Source organism: Antedon mediterranea, chromosome 1 (assembly GCF_964355755.1).
Source record: "Antedon mediterranea chromosome 1, ecAntMedi1.1, whole genome shotgun sequence".
NCBI classification, from domain to species: Eukaryota; Metazoa; Echinodermata; class Crinoidea; order Comatulida; family Antedonidae; genus Antedon; species Antedon mediterranea.
Window position 1 is genome coordinate 34,933,483 of NC_092670.1, and position 17,010 is coordinate 34,950,492.

At 32.3% G+C, this 17,010-nt stretch overlaps 1 protein-coding gene across 3 annotated transcripts in view; it reads right to left on the reverse strand.

The window, feature by feature from the left end:
• LOC140041013 (sushi, von Willebrand factor type A, EGF and pentraxin domain-containing protein 1-like) overlaps positions 1 to 12,169 on the reverse strand; it is a 41,776-nt gene extending 29,607 nt beyond the window's left edge. For all 3 annotated transcript variants that reach the window (XM_072087486.1, XM_072087568.1, XM_072087407.1), the window contains exons 1-2: positions 12,046 to 12,169; positions 11,807 to 11,884 (exon numbers count right to left, since the gene is read on the reverse strand). In XM_072087486.1, coding sequence (XP_071943587.1) covers positions 11,807 to 11,873 — 67 coding nt within the window. In that variant the 5' untranslated portion in view covers positions 11,874 to 11,884; positions 12,046 to 12,169. The remainder of the gene's footprint in view (positions 1 to 11,806; positions 11,885 to 12,045) is intronic.
• Between the last annotated feature and the right edge of the window lie 4,841 nt (positions 12,170 to 17,010).

Here is a 17,010-nt window from a genome sequence, read left to right on the forward strand (position 1 = left end):
TAAAATAATCTCTGCCGATTTTTTTTTTCCGTGGGCCATATTTTAGGAATTTGGACGGCATCCATTGTCTTAATATAACGTAGGTCTATAATCATTGTAGTCCCTGAGGGTTGAATGATGGCAAACTTGGACAGGGGAATTTTTACGTGACAGGCCGCAAGGTCATCTGTACGTTGTTTTCAACTTTCACTCTTACTTATGAAGAACCACGACCATTGTATATACTTTTTAAAACAAGACATATATTTTTTACAAAAAACGCCGCTTATCCCACAATAAATACCGTCTACATGCATCTCAATATTTATCAGGAAATGTTTCCATAGACCCTCCTTTCCCAGTCGTGATTTAGGGTGTGCGCATGCCCAGTCCGAGTTTCCAAATACCCATTCTTTCAGCCGTAGAAAACATACCGCATCGTAACTGTTTCCTAATGCTTTCGTTCTCTTGAATAAAACTGCCTAAAGGAGCGGCGCGAAAAAATATGTATGCAAAGTTTTAGTTATTTGGAAATTGCGCAGAATATAAATTAAAGCACAATATTATTCTTTGATATAAGTACTTTATTTAAACACAGGAGACAATTTAAAACCTGTAGTACTAGGTCAGCTTTAATCTTCTTACAGAAAAAAAAGTTGTATGATTATAAATTCATGTAATTTCACCTTGATAACAGTAAAAAATGGTTAAGATGGGCGAATCCGAAAGCCGCAAAATCCTTGGAAATTGTAAAAAAGCAATTGAATATTGTTGTATGTTAAAAACCTACCGTGTCTTATCTATGGAAAACGACAGTGAACTATTCTACGTGTATTCTAAGCGTATCCTTGGATCATCTAAAGAGGATCGGTCCTTTGTATCAGTGAATGATGAGGACATGATTTAATCTGAGAATTTTTAAAATGCACAATTGATCTACCCTGGATAAGAAGTATTTAATAGACTTATCAATGTCATTACTCAATTAACTAAGCCGGGTGTTTTTTCAGACTATACTAAATGCTACCGCGTACTGCTTTTTTTTTGGCACATATGGCGTTTCATACGTATACTACTTGGGTTTGTATTTCAGACAAACATCGAAAAGCCTCGAAATAACTACACTTGGGAATCTAGGCTAAAGTAGAAAGCTATATAGTTGTACAGCACTGCATAACACAGCATAGGCCTACTGGTGCAGCCACCAGAAGAAGAAGATAACAATTAAACGAACTATCTATTAATTATTTAAAGTTAAAACGTGGATATTTTGATTAATACTACAATTTTCGACAAATTTAATAATCATGTTTGTTTCGTTATACAAATATTTTAAATAATACGAATTAGTTTGTCCCATTCGTGTTTAAATTTCCTCAGTGTCAGGGTCATATTGATTATAACAATATGGGGCGAATTTTATAAAAAGTTTAATGACTCTTGTTTCTGGAGGCTATAAATAGACTATCCATATATCACTCGAGGGAGTAAACACGCTGTATTAATTGTTAAACTTTTTAATCGCAAGGCTCTCAATTAGTCTAGATTCTAGATGAGGTTTCGTATTAATATTGGTGAATAGATAAAAATGTTGGCACACTTGGAGTTTCATAGGTATAATACTTGAGAGTGGAAACGGGTAGACTAACAAGGTTATAAGACGACCGGGGAAATGTCTAAAGCTCTGTCTACACTATCAAACTTTATGTGAAAATAATGTATTGTAATGAAATAATGGAAAATATGGAATGACTTGCCAGCAGATATAAAACATTCACCCACGATCATGTCCTTTAAAGCTAGATACAGATCTCATTTCTTTTCATAACATTTAACTTCCAGTTTATATTTTTTGTTGCTTTATTTTTGTTTGTATATATATATATATTTAAATTGGTATCCGTTTTTGCCGACAGGACCACAATGCAAAACAAGTATATGCCTACTTGATTGTGTATACTCCTGTATAAATATGTTAAATAAATAATAAATAAATCACACTTTTTTTTGGAGGCTTACATTATGCTCACGTGCTGTGAGTGTATTCGGTGCAGTAGGCCTACATTTCACGAATTCAGGTGGGAAGAGTTTAGACATTATTGTATATATAATAACAGTTATGGGAATACATTAACGTTCATTATTGTAATAAAATTAGACAAATAAATTGATAAAAGAGGAACATTGGGAGCGATTACGGTGCTGTAAACACAGACAAAACCAATTACATTCGCATTAAAAACGGAAAAGACTATAAAAATACAATTATATTTCTCCACAGTCTCATAGGTGTGCTTTACAAACCGTGACAAATAGTATTATTTTCAGTATCCTTTATTTAATGACAAAAATATTCGTAAATGTTAGGTTGCACTGAAAAATTAGTTAAAACAGAGACTACATTGCTTCTATTTTTCCCCAGGGGAACTAAAACGGGTTTGTATACAGATCAGAAGAAAAGTTAAAAAAGTTAAAACTGGCAGTGACGTCACAATAGTCGTTACTAAACAGAGACATTGCCTTTAATGCTGTCCAGGTAAACTAAAACAGGTTTCTATAGGCCTACAGACCAAAAGAAAGGTCACAATTTAAAAAGTTAAACTGGTAGTGACAAGAGTCGTTACTCAACATAAATGTTTGAAAAAATATGGTTAACAGAGACATTACTTTTAATGTCTTCCAGGGGAACTAAATGGATTTTAAATTTATACAGAAGGAAAGAAAAGTTTAAGTTAAACTGGTAGTATGTGACGTCACAAGATTCGTTACTCAACATAGATGTTTGCAAAAATGAGTGTATTAACAGAGAAAATTGCCTCTATTTCTTTAAAGGGGAACTAGACGGGTTTCTTTACAGACCTGACTGAAGAAAAGTTTAAGTTTAAAAGTTAAACCGGTAGTATGTGACGTCACAAGATTCGTCAATGTTTGCAAAAATTAGTGTATGAACAGAGAAAAATTGCCTCTATTTCTTTAAAGGGGAACTAGACGGGTTTCTTTACAGACCTGACTGAAGAAAAGTTTAAGTTTAAAAGTTAAACCGGTAGTATGTGACGTCACAAGATTCGTCAATGTTTGCAAAAATTTCTTCCCAGAGGAACTAGACGGGTTTCTATCGGGTTCTATATACAGACCAGAAGAAAACTGGTAGTATGTGACTTCACAAGATTCGTTATAAAAATTATATATATTATATCTATACAGACCAACGAGACAGAACTTTCTAAAAACAGGTATGTTACGTCACAAGATAAATATATATATAATATGAGAAACATTCTAAGAATGTATTATGTGTCATTTCCTGAAAAGTTTAAAAGTTTAAAATTCTTTGAACAAAATCAGGCCTAACAACAGGTTGGCCGTTGCGAGAACCTCCATAAAAACAGGGCCTATTATTCATGCATTACAAAAAAACTTTCGATTTTACGTTCAACAGCTGTTTAACACACATCCATAATGACAATCGAGATGAGATGAGATGGGTGGGGTGTGAGTACGGTATAATTTTACCAAACCATTACCATTGCTAATTCGAATGTACATCGGATATATATACAGAGTATCAAATTTCACATAAAAAACGCATTCACATTTTTGTGTTTTAAATAAAAAATATCTTGAATAACACTATACTTGGCAAAACTCTATTTTGCCAAGTAACAACCGAATAAAATAATAACAGAGTGTCCGAAAATAATATAATAGTAAAAATTTCTTCCCTGCACAATACGGTTCGGTTAAGGTGGTAAGAAGAATGATTTTAACTGAGCATTTAAACCGGGAGGAGAAAAGGAAATTTTATAAATATCTAGGGTAGGCATATTTCTCTGTTTTGACTAAATGTTGTTAAAGAAGTGTAACTGTAAATAGGAATTTCCTTCTGTATATTTCTAAATATTATATTCAGGGCATCTATTTTAATTTCACTTTCAATAAAAACTACATTTCTATTTTTCAAATTTATTCGTTTACTGTTCAGATGTGTCTACTAAATGTAAACAAGAAAACGTTGTGTCCGGATTATAGATTACAAAAGGCAAGGCCAACTGGGGGAACGTTTAGTAAGTTAAACAATAACTAGAATTCACAAAAGTATTAAACACAATTAAAAAATGTTTTACTACAATCTAGCTGTAACTATATAATGATTGTGGTATTGGTGTTGTCTTTAAAGTTGGCATTATTTCATACCACACTTGTTTGACATAACGCAATGACGTTTGCGCAACGCAAGTCATTTGACCAATCACAAGCTACAGTTGGGATGATCCGTCGCTTTTGATTTGCCAATTATGCACTTGCCAACTCTTACTTGATACCTCCTAAAAGTTCCTCCCTGACCTTGAACACTTCAAGTGTATTATATTTTCAATTAATTGTCACTAATTAATTATACAAACCGATGCATGATATACTCAACAGCAAGGGGACTGTTAGCATAACTCGACGCAATCTGCATGATTCATCATACAGGGATGGTTTTATAGGATACGGTGGGGAAGTTCCCCAGCGACGCTGTCTGACAAGATCTGACTGTATACTCTAGGGTAGTCAACTCGTACCATGCACTTGTAATAAATTATGAGTAAACGATTTTTCTATGGGTGGTGTTGTATCTCTGATACAGGCCTATGTAATAACCGGTTCAAGTTTAGCCAAAAAGGCTTTACTAGGTGAAACTCCCGAATCTCCTAGCAATCAATTCTAGTGTTACTTAGTGGTACACAATGCGGATTATTAGTGTTTAAGTTCCAGGTATGCATCAGTAATACTTTTCTAATAGTACTCTACTGTGTAAGAACAACAATAAACAGATTAAAGGGCCTTGCGGGTATATACCAAATTATGTCAACCTGGGAAAAAAGAAAAGATCAAGGAAAAGATCAAGTGCTTCTTTAAACAGGAAAAGCATACAAGTTTGCTCAGGACAATGTAGAATATAATTATATTGTGTAAATAAAAATAACATCATGTGCTGTCTGGCTCCTCTCCTTCTAGTACAATTTTATGTCACTTGCTTCGCTTCTACGAAAGAAGTTGTTAAGTTCAATTTAAGTTGTCACTCCATTTTGTTTCCGTCTTCCACTTGCTCTCGTGCTTTCTAATTGTGCTTCGAGGGAGGCTGAACAAGCTCCCCTGTCACAAATTACACATTAAGAATAAGCATCTTCTTCTCCATTAGATCACAATGGTTTTATTGTTACGGCTATTAGTGGGGTGCCTTAAGGGAAAAAATGGTCAAAAACGTTACACGGATGACAAAGTTTTCAAATTTTGCACATATGTTCACTTGGACATACAGATTAAAAAAATCACTGTAGCCAAGAAAAAAAATGTATTTTATGACCATATTTGGAGTATTTTCAAAATGGCCGCCAAAACAAAATGATGGTCCATATCTCAGTAACCGGTAGGGGTACAGAGTTCATTTTAGTGTTAAATTGCTTAGAACACATATGTTTCTATTCACTCTAATACAACATTTTATTAGAAAATGGCCGGAATCATCATTTCCGGAATTGTGACCTTTGACCCTAGTATGGTCATATCTCGATAACTACTGACAGTAGAAACATGAGGTTGGTCTTAAAATATTCACAATATACATGTTAGTATTTGGTCTAACGAACTATTTTTCCCAAAAGTGACTGGAAATCATAATATTGACCTTTGACCCGATAACCTCAAATTTCGTTACCGAATGCGCATAACATCAAAATATTGGGCTTAAATTGTCAAAAATGTATATTTTTGTATTAATTAAGGTAATGACTGAATTTGTCAATTGACCAGAAGTAATGATATTAACTTTTGACTTAAATTTTGTTTTATATCACTACAACATTGGCAGTAAATCGTCAAACACTTATTTTTCACGCAATACATTGTTTTCTCAACAAATTTAAACAATTACTTTTTCATATGATATGTTTGTTTAGAATGATTCAGATTGTTGTATCTAGAGATATGGCCTACCTGGTTATGTGTAGAGGAATGTTACATTTTACTATGCGTGATTACATTTCCAGATTATTTTCTGCAAGTTGTAAGCTTCAATAAATTAATATAACTGTTTTGCAGTGTATTATATTTACAGTTTACACTTCTTCATTTTATATTTCAAACCTCAGTTATTAAAAAATAAAATAAATAAATAATAATAATAAGTATTAACTATGTCTTAGAAATAATAAATTCTGACACGGATCGTCTGTATTCAATTACGAGTAATATTATCTGGGACATTTGCAGCTGCACAGTTCTGTACAAGGGAGGTTGGATTTGGCACATTTGCAATCTTCTGGAGTAGGAATAGTTGGTTCAGCATTCTGACAAGTGGTCCATATACCTCCTTGATATATGGCTCTTTTCACATGTTGAAGTAATGCATCCTACAATATAAATGTAATATAATGTACAAACAATGCTGTTTAGTTGAATAAAAAAAAGTATGCACTAAGTATAAGTTTAATTGTATTCCAACCATTCAATTTTAATTACCTGGGTGGGTGGAACATGAGCAATATCCTTGTTCTTCTGTGAAAACATATTTCGACGGGCTTCATTTACTGATAATGATATGCTGCTTTTGTTGTATAGAAGAATAGTGAGCCGCTCAATATGTTTGAAGTTGAGAGAAAGACAGTCAACTTGTTGAAAAGGATGTCTGTACATGGAAAGAAATGCCTCTGTTGCCTCTGGAAATGATTTCCATGCTTTCCAAGCACTCTTCTTACTCTTACCGAAAAATGAGGATGTAGTGTCACAACCTGAAAAAGCATGGAAAAGTGGAAGGGCGCATGCCATGCTTTCACCTAGATGTCTACACATGTTGTTGATGTTATAGTAACAGAAGTGATTACCAGTGCCGAATGCAACCCACAGTTTCAGTTCAGGAAATCGATGGCAAAGATTGAAAAATTGACCAATTAGAATGATGATAATGTCAGTATCCACAGTTCGCACCATGATTTGTCTTGCACCATGCTCCAACGAGTGCACCAAATGAATTACAATCCTGGTATCTGCTTCTTCTTGTGTTGAGTTACTCATGTTGTTTCCTTTAGATATGACTGATGTACCCTTTGTTATACACATTCTTGTTGTCTGTAAATGATTGTTGTTCAACTAACTCAGACAAATATAGGAATAGTTCCTCTTTGTTTTTGGAATTAAGAAGGAAGTCTTTCCACTTGACAGGTGTCTTGGTTTTTGGTTCTACTTTTAAGCGTACACCTTTACCTCTCTTCTCTCTAGTAGATTCTTTAATGCTTGATGAAATATATCTATCCCACACAACATCTATGCGGCTGGTTGTCAATAATTCACGCTTAATAAAACCTAAAAATACTTGCTGGCCAAATTCAAGAAAGGTAGGCGCAGTGGGCAAAGTGTGTATAAGAGTTCCTCCGTCAAATATTTTTGCATCAAAGCGGTTTGGTGGTTCTTTTTGACCGTCACAGTTAAGATAATGCATCTTGACCAGTCCATTTTAAGTGTTTACTTACACCTAGTCTAGTCATAGGGCTAGTGTCTCGAACATAAATTCTGTGAAATATATAGAGTAAACTTAAACAAATAACAATCCTGATAGTTAAAAAATAAATATGAATGTTTTTCTTTTATTCATTTTCTATCATTCATGTTTTAACCAAAATACGTGTAAGAAGCAATTCCTGTAGGCCTACCTATTGGTCCTAAACCTATAGCCTACATCAATTATTTAAAGTTATTAAAAAAAATTGTAATTATTTAAATTATTTAAAGTTAAATTTAATAATGATGTGTAATTGCAATATAATTTTTCACAAAACTACACTTGGGACTCCCTGTAACTAAGCATTTGCTAGGCCTATGAGAGGCATCCGCTTTGCATTGCCACAGTCGTTTTCGCCGTGGAGGTATGCCTAGCAACGAGCCTGTGTTAGCCTAGCCTAATTGATAATCAATTTAAATGCTTAAAAGAAACAAGAAAGTAAATTAATGGTAACCTAATGCTTTAAAGTGGTAAATCAATATATATATTTAATAAAAACACTTGTTTGAAATCAACAACTGCTTTATAAGCATAAAAATACTTACCACTTGGCAATTATCCACCTGTCAACACGTTTGACTTCATAAACTTTTAGCCAATCAGAATGCCGGATTTTATGAATACTCATTTTGGAGGGAAATCTTTGTCTAGGTAATACTATAGTAATTGATTGTATATAAAAGGGGTTCTATGGACCTTAAATAATGAAATCATTGTTATTATTAGTATTTATTATTCTCAAATAGAAACTATTATAACAAATATTGTGATTTATTTTAACTGGTCTTTGGAACGTTAAAAAATAGATTATGTCGAAAAGGCACTGCTTCTCTATAACACTGAAGTTAGTTGTAGTGATATAAAACAAAATTTAAGTCAAAAGTTAATATCATTACTTCTGGTCAATTGACAAATTCAGTCATTACCTTAATTAATACAAAAATATACATTTTTGACAATTTAAGCCCAATATTTTGATGTTATGCGCATTCGGTAACGAAATTTGAGGTTATCGGGTCAAAGGTCAATATTATGATTTCCAGTCACTTTTGGGAAAAATAGTTCGTTAGACCAAATACTAACATGTATATTGTGAATATTTTAAGACCAACCTCATGTTTCTACTGTCAGTAGTTATCGAGATATGACCATACTAGGGTCAAAGGTCACAATTCCGGAAATGATGATTCCGGCCATTTTCTAATAAAATGTTGTATTAGAGTGAATAGAAACATATATGTTCTAAGCAATTTAACACTAAAATGAACTCTGTACCCCTACCGGTTACTAAGATATGGACCATCATTTTGTTTTGGCGGCCATTTTGAAAATACTCCAAATATGGTCATAAAATACATTTTTTTTCTTGGCTACAGTGATTTTTTTAATCTGTATGTCCAAGTGAACATATGTGCAAAATTTGAAAACTTTGTCATCCGTGTAACGTTTTTGACCCTAAGGCACCCTACTATATGTAGGTTATTATTAACCAGGAAAATTGGCCAGGAAAAATGGATTAGGGTGTTTGGTTGTGTACCGTATTTCCAGAGATTACTTTGTTTACTAAAATTATTTTAGCCAACTGGACTCTTCACTGATGTAACATCCGGAACTATGTTGTTGTACAGTACATTAAGGGTACCACATCCGTTCAACCCACTGAATAAAATGGGAAATGACTAGGAAATTGGTATAATTATGGTTTATAACAGACAAACTTTACCACATCAAATCCTTGACGAGATTTTTAATTTACATGATAGACAGTATTGTAATTCAGTATTTAAAAAATACTGTTCTGTTAACTTAATTTAAACATTTTAAATTAATTCGGGAGAGTATTCCCTATTTTAATTATATTTCAATGATTTTGCACAATGCCTCTCTTTCTCTACCATTTTTGTCATTAAAACACATGTTAAGTAAAAATCTTTATTAAATTTACGTTGTTAGTGATTCAACTGCACATACTTAAAAAACCGTAAAAAGTACAGATGTTATTGACCTCGAATTTGGGTAAATTTGGTCCAAATGCTTTTTATTTTATAGTATACTCTGCAAAAGCATATGCTTCAGTTCTCTTGGTCACGTATCAGAATGCATACGATTTTCTTGTTATTAAACACCACTTAAGAACATGAAAATTACTAGAGAAATCGATTTTTAAAATACTAAGTAGTTCTTAGTTTGACATACATTGCTGAAATATTGAGAGCGAAATTTTACTTCATTAAGAGGCGCGGTAGGAGAAATATCTAAATTTACGGCTAATGTAAAGATTTTAATTATTGGGTCACCATAAAGTATAAATGGCATGAATGAAAACAAATAAATTAAAAACAAATCCCCGAGTATTGCATTTTACACGAAATTAAACTTTTTGAAAATATTTTTTTTTTGCTTTAGGCCTACACGTAAAATAACCAAATTCAATGTTCGGAAAGGATCGTTTTAATTGTCACATCAGGGAAGAGGAATTTCACGCTTCCTTCCACATAACCTTTTATCACTGTTAAATACCATTATTCAAACGAATCAAACCAAACTTCTAAGTGGAGTTTTTTTTTGGTTCATTTTTAGTGTGTTATTTTACAACTGCTATGGTGTATAATTGTGGAACATATAAACACACTTTTTGAGACATAATGACGCTAAGAGTAGCTTTGGGTATTATTCACCTGTCCTTTAACACAGGTCTTTCGAATCATTGATTCTCTTGGGGATTTCTTTAAAGAGTGGTACTACACGTTTGAGTAGAAAAGTTTCATTCAGCATTGTGGTAAATTCTCATAGGGTTAAATCCGGACAATTAAATCCTATCTTGAATATTGATAGACCTTATTCTTCTCTTTTCAAAAGTACTAATCTCTTTGTTGATTATGTATTTGTTGGTACACTATTAAAAAAGAGTATGAGGATCGTCTCCCGGTGTGTTAATCATGTACCTGTATACTAGGCCCTCTGGGAGAAGTCGGAAGAGGTCACCCAGTGTAAAATAAATAAATAAAAACTATTTTATATATCTCGAATCGCTTCACAAAAGATCTTAAACTGTTTAATGTATCAAAGTTCCATAGAAAGCATTTTCTACAATCTGTATTATACAGACAATATGACCGTTAAAAAAACTATGCTATGACAGGAAAAACGTATCTAACAATAACATATTGAATGTTACTTTTTTTCGATTTATAAATTCTGTAATAAACTATGAAATTCAAATACAACCTTTGTATTTTAAACAAATGTTAACGTACAAACACATTCATTCAACAGGAAAAACATATCTAAACATATTGAATGTTATTTTTTTTCGATTTAAAAATGCTGTAATAAACATTGACATTCAAATACAACCTTTATATTTTAAACTACAAAGGTTAAAAGACAAATACATTCATTCAACAGGTAGAACAATAAATCAATCAATTGATCCAATGTTTCAATCGAATGCTAACCTCGAAATTCTGGAGCGTTTTGTAAATGGGGACCCAAGCTGAGACTCTAAATAGTCTCTAGACAAGACTTAACGGTTTGACCAATTAAGATAATATCACTGAAATTACATAGCTACAGATGTACTGATTTTATCGTATTTTAATACTGATAGAATTGATAGAGAGTTAATCTTTGAACAAGGTCGATGACCAAATATAAATAGTTTCTTCACATAATTTCGAAATGTTCTTGATACAACACAGCTGCTTTAAAGTAATATTATAAATATATTGCTAAAAAATGAGACAGTGATATTAATATACAATATTCATAACTAGGTATTTGAGAACATAAGTAACATTGTATAGCATTAATGTCGTATTCATAATTATAAATTATTAATATACAGTAGTAATTGATTAATGTAATTATATTGTTAAAACGGTATTCATGTTTATTCTATATTATAAATAAATATCTTCTTATATCAGTAATTTGTATTCATAATAATGTTATTAACGTACACGATAGTAATTACGTGATGTTATACATTTGTTAAAACCGTATTAATTACTATTTACTCTATTGTAGAGAGTAAATAATTAAAATTAATTTAATGAATTAATTAAATATATCGTAATTTCATCAACTAATATAAATATAATAATTCTAAATATTATTGTAATGTTATTACAAATCAACATTATCATCTAAATATTTGTCATATTCATGATAATTATATAATATATAATTATCATGAATATGACAAATATCACCCTAACATGATGTTGGGATTATATAAATGATAAGATGTAAAACCTAAAAATGTAAAAAAATTAAAAAACTTACGATGCTGAGATATCGATTGTACAAACAGCAAGAGAAGAGGTCCGAATCGGTACAAAACTGGAGCCATAACGACACCTCCTGCAAACATGAAACAGGAAACACATTTAAACAAAATAAACTCACATAAATAAACTTGAAATATAAATAAATTCCCTTCAGAAAATCGTATTGTAAGGTTAAGCATATAATATCTCTGTGGGTTAAGACACCCAAGAGGAGTAGCAAGTAGGCCTACTTACTCTGTTACCCGATGCAACGGTAGGCCTATCAAATAAGTTCCCCCGATCTTTCTTGACAGATAAAATCCGCCCACTCTACACTATCAACTGGGTACTTAAAATGAAAACCGAAACTGAATTCCCTCGCTACGCTCCAACGTTTCTATGAATAAATGTTTTGAAGGTAGCAGACTTAATGAATCAATCGTCCAATAGGAAGACGGAACGCCTTGTTACACCTTCTCGTAATGCGTATTAATGTATTTCTCTTATCTGTTCACGCTTGGGTGAGCAAGACAATTGATTCTGATATGAAACTCATTCGACTTTGACAGATCGTTATAATTCCAAACACCTCATTTAATGCATTTATTGTAACTAAATAACACTACTAGATGAATAATACTGAACACGATGGAATTAATTCCACTGGGAATTATGTTTTGCAGACGATGATTGACTTTATAATTGCTTGTGCGATAATTATATGATATGACAAAAACTGTACCCAGAGTATCAGTAGGTAAACTAAAGATTACACTAATGGCGTCCCTGGTAATACTGTATTACATAATTTCTCTAGAGGAGGTTTCCTCGGAAGCATTATAAAAATATTCGTGTTATTCGTCAGAAGATGATTACACAGAAGTATATTAATTATTTGCGATCTTGGCTAAGGCCTAGAGTAGCACTAATGCTGATTAAAGAAATACCTGACCTTGTACTAACACTGACGCTAATAGCAAGGAGCACAAAATGATGACTATACCTAGAAGGACGTACAATATCCCTGTCTGAAGATCAAGTGTGCTACTACAGGTACTACTAATTTTACTGATGAAAGTGATTAGATATTAAAACCGTACAGGAATTGTAGATTGAATAGTAATATATATCGTAACAACAGCTCCCACAACAAAGATTTCTTTCAAGTAAATACATTTTTAAAAATCTATAAATTAAATAATAAGGTTTGTTACAAATTACTCCCCCATTATTATAACAGGAAAACAAACGTAAATAGTAAACAACAAAATCTGTATTTATTTGTCGCGTAAATGCTCATCAGTATGTATACGCGCGCGTCGATTCATGTGTCACTAACTATTTTTAACAAGAAATGCGAACAGACGTACATAACGTAGTCTAATTACTTCAAATAAACTACAGGGAAAACAATAATATGGGTCAGGTCTGTCAGGAAATTATTCAAACATAGTAGGTGTAAAGACATCAATTAATGATTCCTCTCAATAATCTGCAGACGGCCTTGAGGTGTTTCCGAAAAGTCAACAAAAATAATATACTGTACAAATTTGGACAGACGAGTTGGAGGCACAGTCACAAATCATATGAGAAAAGAGGATTCATTCATATTAGTAGGCATATGATATGCGCGTTTAATGATGTTGAAAATGATAATTGGGAAGATTATAGATTAAATCAAGTAATACTTAAAACACGAAGAAAACTTCCATAAAACAAAGTAGTAGAAGTATAATGCTTCGTGAAAGATGTGTAAACGAGAATCAAAACATATCCTTTATGCAGTGTCAAACAATAGCTTATGAATATCGCATTCAAGAATTGTACCGCTCACTCAGTATCATAATGTGTAATAATATATAAGTTCCATCAACAAAACACCGTTGCATCCACTTATTAAAAGTCTGTATTATGGATATGATCACGAATGATGAAGGAATAAGTGCTAGCATTTTCTAAACTACAGTGAATCAGAAATAATACGGAGTCAATAAATTTACCATTTAAATGAAGCTACAGGAACCAGGAGTCCTGTTTTGTCCTCTTAGTTTGTAACAATAACATGAATTATTCATGAATTAGCAAACAATAGATAGATTAAAAATACACTCCTTACACCTTACTCTTCACCTTACATTAGGGCTTACACAAAACTAAATAGGCCTACCGTTATTCATCATTTTTTGAAAAAGCATCATATTGGGAATGATGGTAGCTAGTTATGAAAAAATAATGTTCCATCATTCACATTATTAGGCCTATAAATCACATTAAGGAGAGCAAGTGCCCATGATGGGACACCAGGAGAGGACTGCATTATGTAGGCCTGTTATGTTAATGGCACCCAACAAAGGGCATGCCTAAAGAATGACCATTTATTATCACCATCTAAGAAAGTAAACCGAAATGTTTTGATAGGACAGAAATAAGTTTTCTCCTTTGATATTACATTACAAAAAGGCAGATAAATATTGATTTATGATCATCTTTGATTGTCTTGTTGAAACGTCATTTCTGATTAGAGTGAAGCTGTATAATTACAGTACGTAACATTGATCCTTTAACCTTTACGTACTTTTCACCTGTTGGTTGTTTATTATAAAATATTGTAAATTTGTGGATGAGGCAATCTGAAGAAGAAAATGTAGGCCTAGAAGGTACGTGATAGTTGGAATGACTGAAGTAAAATCATCTAGAAACGAAATATATATTTATTTTTTAGATTATTAATATTAATTTGGCAAAAATAGAGTTCGTGAAATGATGGATAGAATGAAGCCTAGTTCCATTTAGGTGCAATGTAGTGGTAAACAAATTAAGAAAAATGGAGGAATTCTAAGTTTATTCCTGTTTGATTGAATTAAATACGCCTCAAAGCTTAATTAAAGACTTCCGCAAAATGTAATCAATCGTCAGGTTTCGAGGAGTATAGTAACTCCAAAACATGAAATAAGCTTATCAGAGCGACGAATCAAGAATTGAATTAAGTAGGATATAATTTAGGAGTATGTTTTAGGTAAGAAGCCAATTTTTCAATTATTTAAATTGCAAAATAATTTGTGCGATAGTTTATGGGTTTTTTTCAAATCACTTGTTCCGTTATGTCATGTATATTTTAGAAATGAAAAAAATAAATAAACAGAAATTGTAAACACAACGAAAGGCAGAACTTAATTATTTATTAATTGTTTACCTTTTGTATTGTTTGTCGAAATTTGGGGATTCAACTCAGAAACAACTTTATGTTGCTAAAATATGAAGGTGTTTGCAGATTACGGACACACATTGTTGCCATTCATGAACATTTGAAGGTGTAACGGTGACCAAGAATACCTACACCCAAAGCACCATATTCTATATAAGTTATCAAACCATGTAAAACCTTTATATACAGGGTACCATACATTTAACTCGAAATATTTTCTTGGTATGTACTGTACGGTAATCATACAATTATTATCGTATGCACAAGGAACACCAGATGTCTCTTTTCCATCTCCCGACGATTTTAGCTTGTCAATTGCTACTATCAATGGCGTCGACCATTTCCAGAAATAACGTAATTTAATTATCCAATTAAATCAAATCAAAATATCCGTAACATTTACAATATTTCAATATTATATTCACACTTTTTTAAATATCTGCAGATTTTAGTTGGAATTTACTTCCTTTTGTATGACTATTTATAAAGTTATTTTAAACCGTCCAGAAAGGTGTTAAGATATAATACACTGGTTTAAGTTCAAGGTGAGTAGTCTTATAACGTCTATTCATGGCACTGATATTAATTTCATATATAAATGACAAAACAAAATCTGGACATTTAACATCAGTAAAAACAGACGATAAGATCTTTTTGGGCGCGCATCAAGTTTCTTCCATTGTTGTATCGCCGTTATGGTTTCATTCTTTGACCTGACAAAATATAATATCCATTTACATTAAATTTTTTTTTTAATATGACAAAACCCCATAAATTCAGATTTATTGCATCCATCAGGTTACGTCACCCACTGCTCACAATCCGCTAAAGAAAGATTTTTCCATTTCTATTACTCGTCTCTAATCATTTTTTTCATTGAAAATGAACATTAGTTATAGAACATCTGTTATAGGCCTAGTTATTTTCATTCATATGTCAAGTTTAACCCATTTACCTCAATATGAACTTAAGTAGTACAGTAGTATGTGGAATTTAGCTACAGTACAGTATAAAAAGATTAAACCTACAGTTACAATATTGTATTCCTAGTATTGGCTCATACCTTGTTAGTTATAGGCCTACACTTTTTTTTCAAAGTCATTTTAAAGCTAAAATCTTCCAAAAATGATTGATAAATACGAACAATTTTCTAAGGCAAACTCTTAGGCATACTTATTTTATTGACTGGTTTAAACTTTGGTCTATTTTGGTTCTTTTCTTAAAGTTGAAAATAAATTTTCCAAATTTATGTTTGTTTTATATCAGTTCTTAAGGTGTGTGATTAAAGAAAGTTATTGCGGTGGACTAAAGATATTCAAATCGGTGCATATCAATAGATCTTCTCACGGATTTGATCTTACACTTGGCCTTGTTTGTCAGTACCTTGAGGCTAAATATTCACCATCTTAACCTACAATGATACATGTAATTGTAAGTTCAGAACTAGGTCATATCGTATTAGGTATTGACAGAATACAAAATTCCACCGTAAATCCGCTCTGTGCTTTGCAGCAATTATACAGGCTCCCAAAGGATTATTCTTTATCTGTCACTTATTTTTCTTTGGGCTTCTCTGGGTTTCAATCCAAATCTACCGTGTATCAAATACAATACAAAAGAACACAGACTATTTATTATAGAAGGCATAATAGTGTAGGCCTAGATATATGGAAACCACAAGAGTGACCCATATCCTAATGGGATGAATAAATTTGCACATTTTAAAAAGAAATCAATCAGGATGAGCAATGACCAAATAATGCTTAGATGTTGACTCCAATGGTAACTATGCATTAATTTGTTGACGTCAATTTACGAACTTTTCCTCTAATCTTAACGAATCAAACGATGTTTGATGAAAAACAAATATATATGATATGGTGTGCGTGTGTGAGTGTTATGATTCAGGAATTTTAAATAAAAGGCCCACACTGATGGATCGAGATACCTACATGATGGAACTAACTAACGTATTGATGAGATGTACAGGTGCACAGCTATAAATGCTCTAAAAA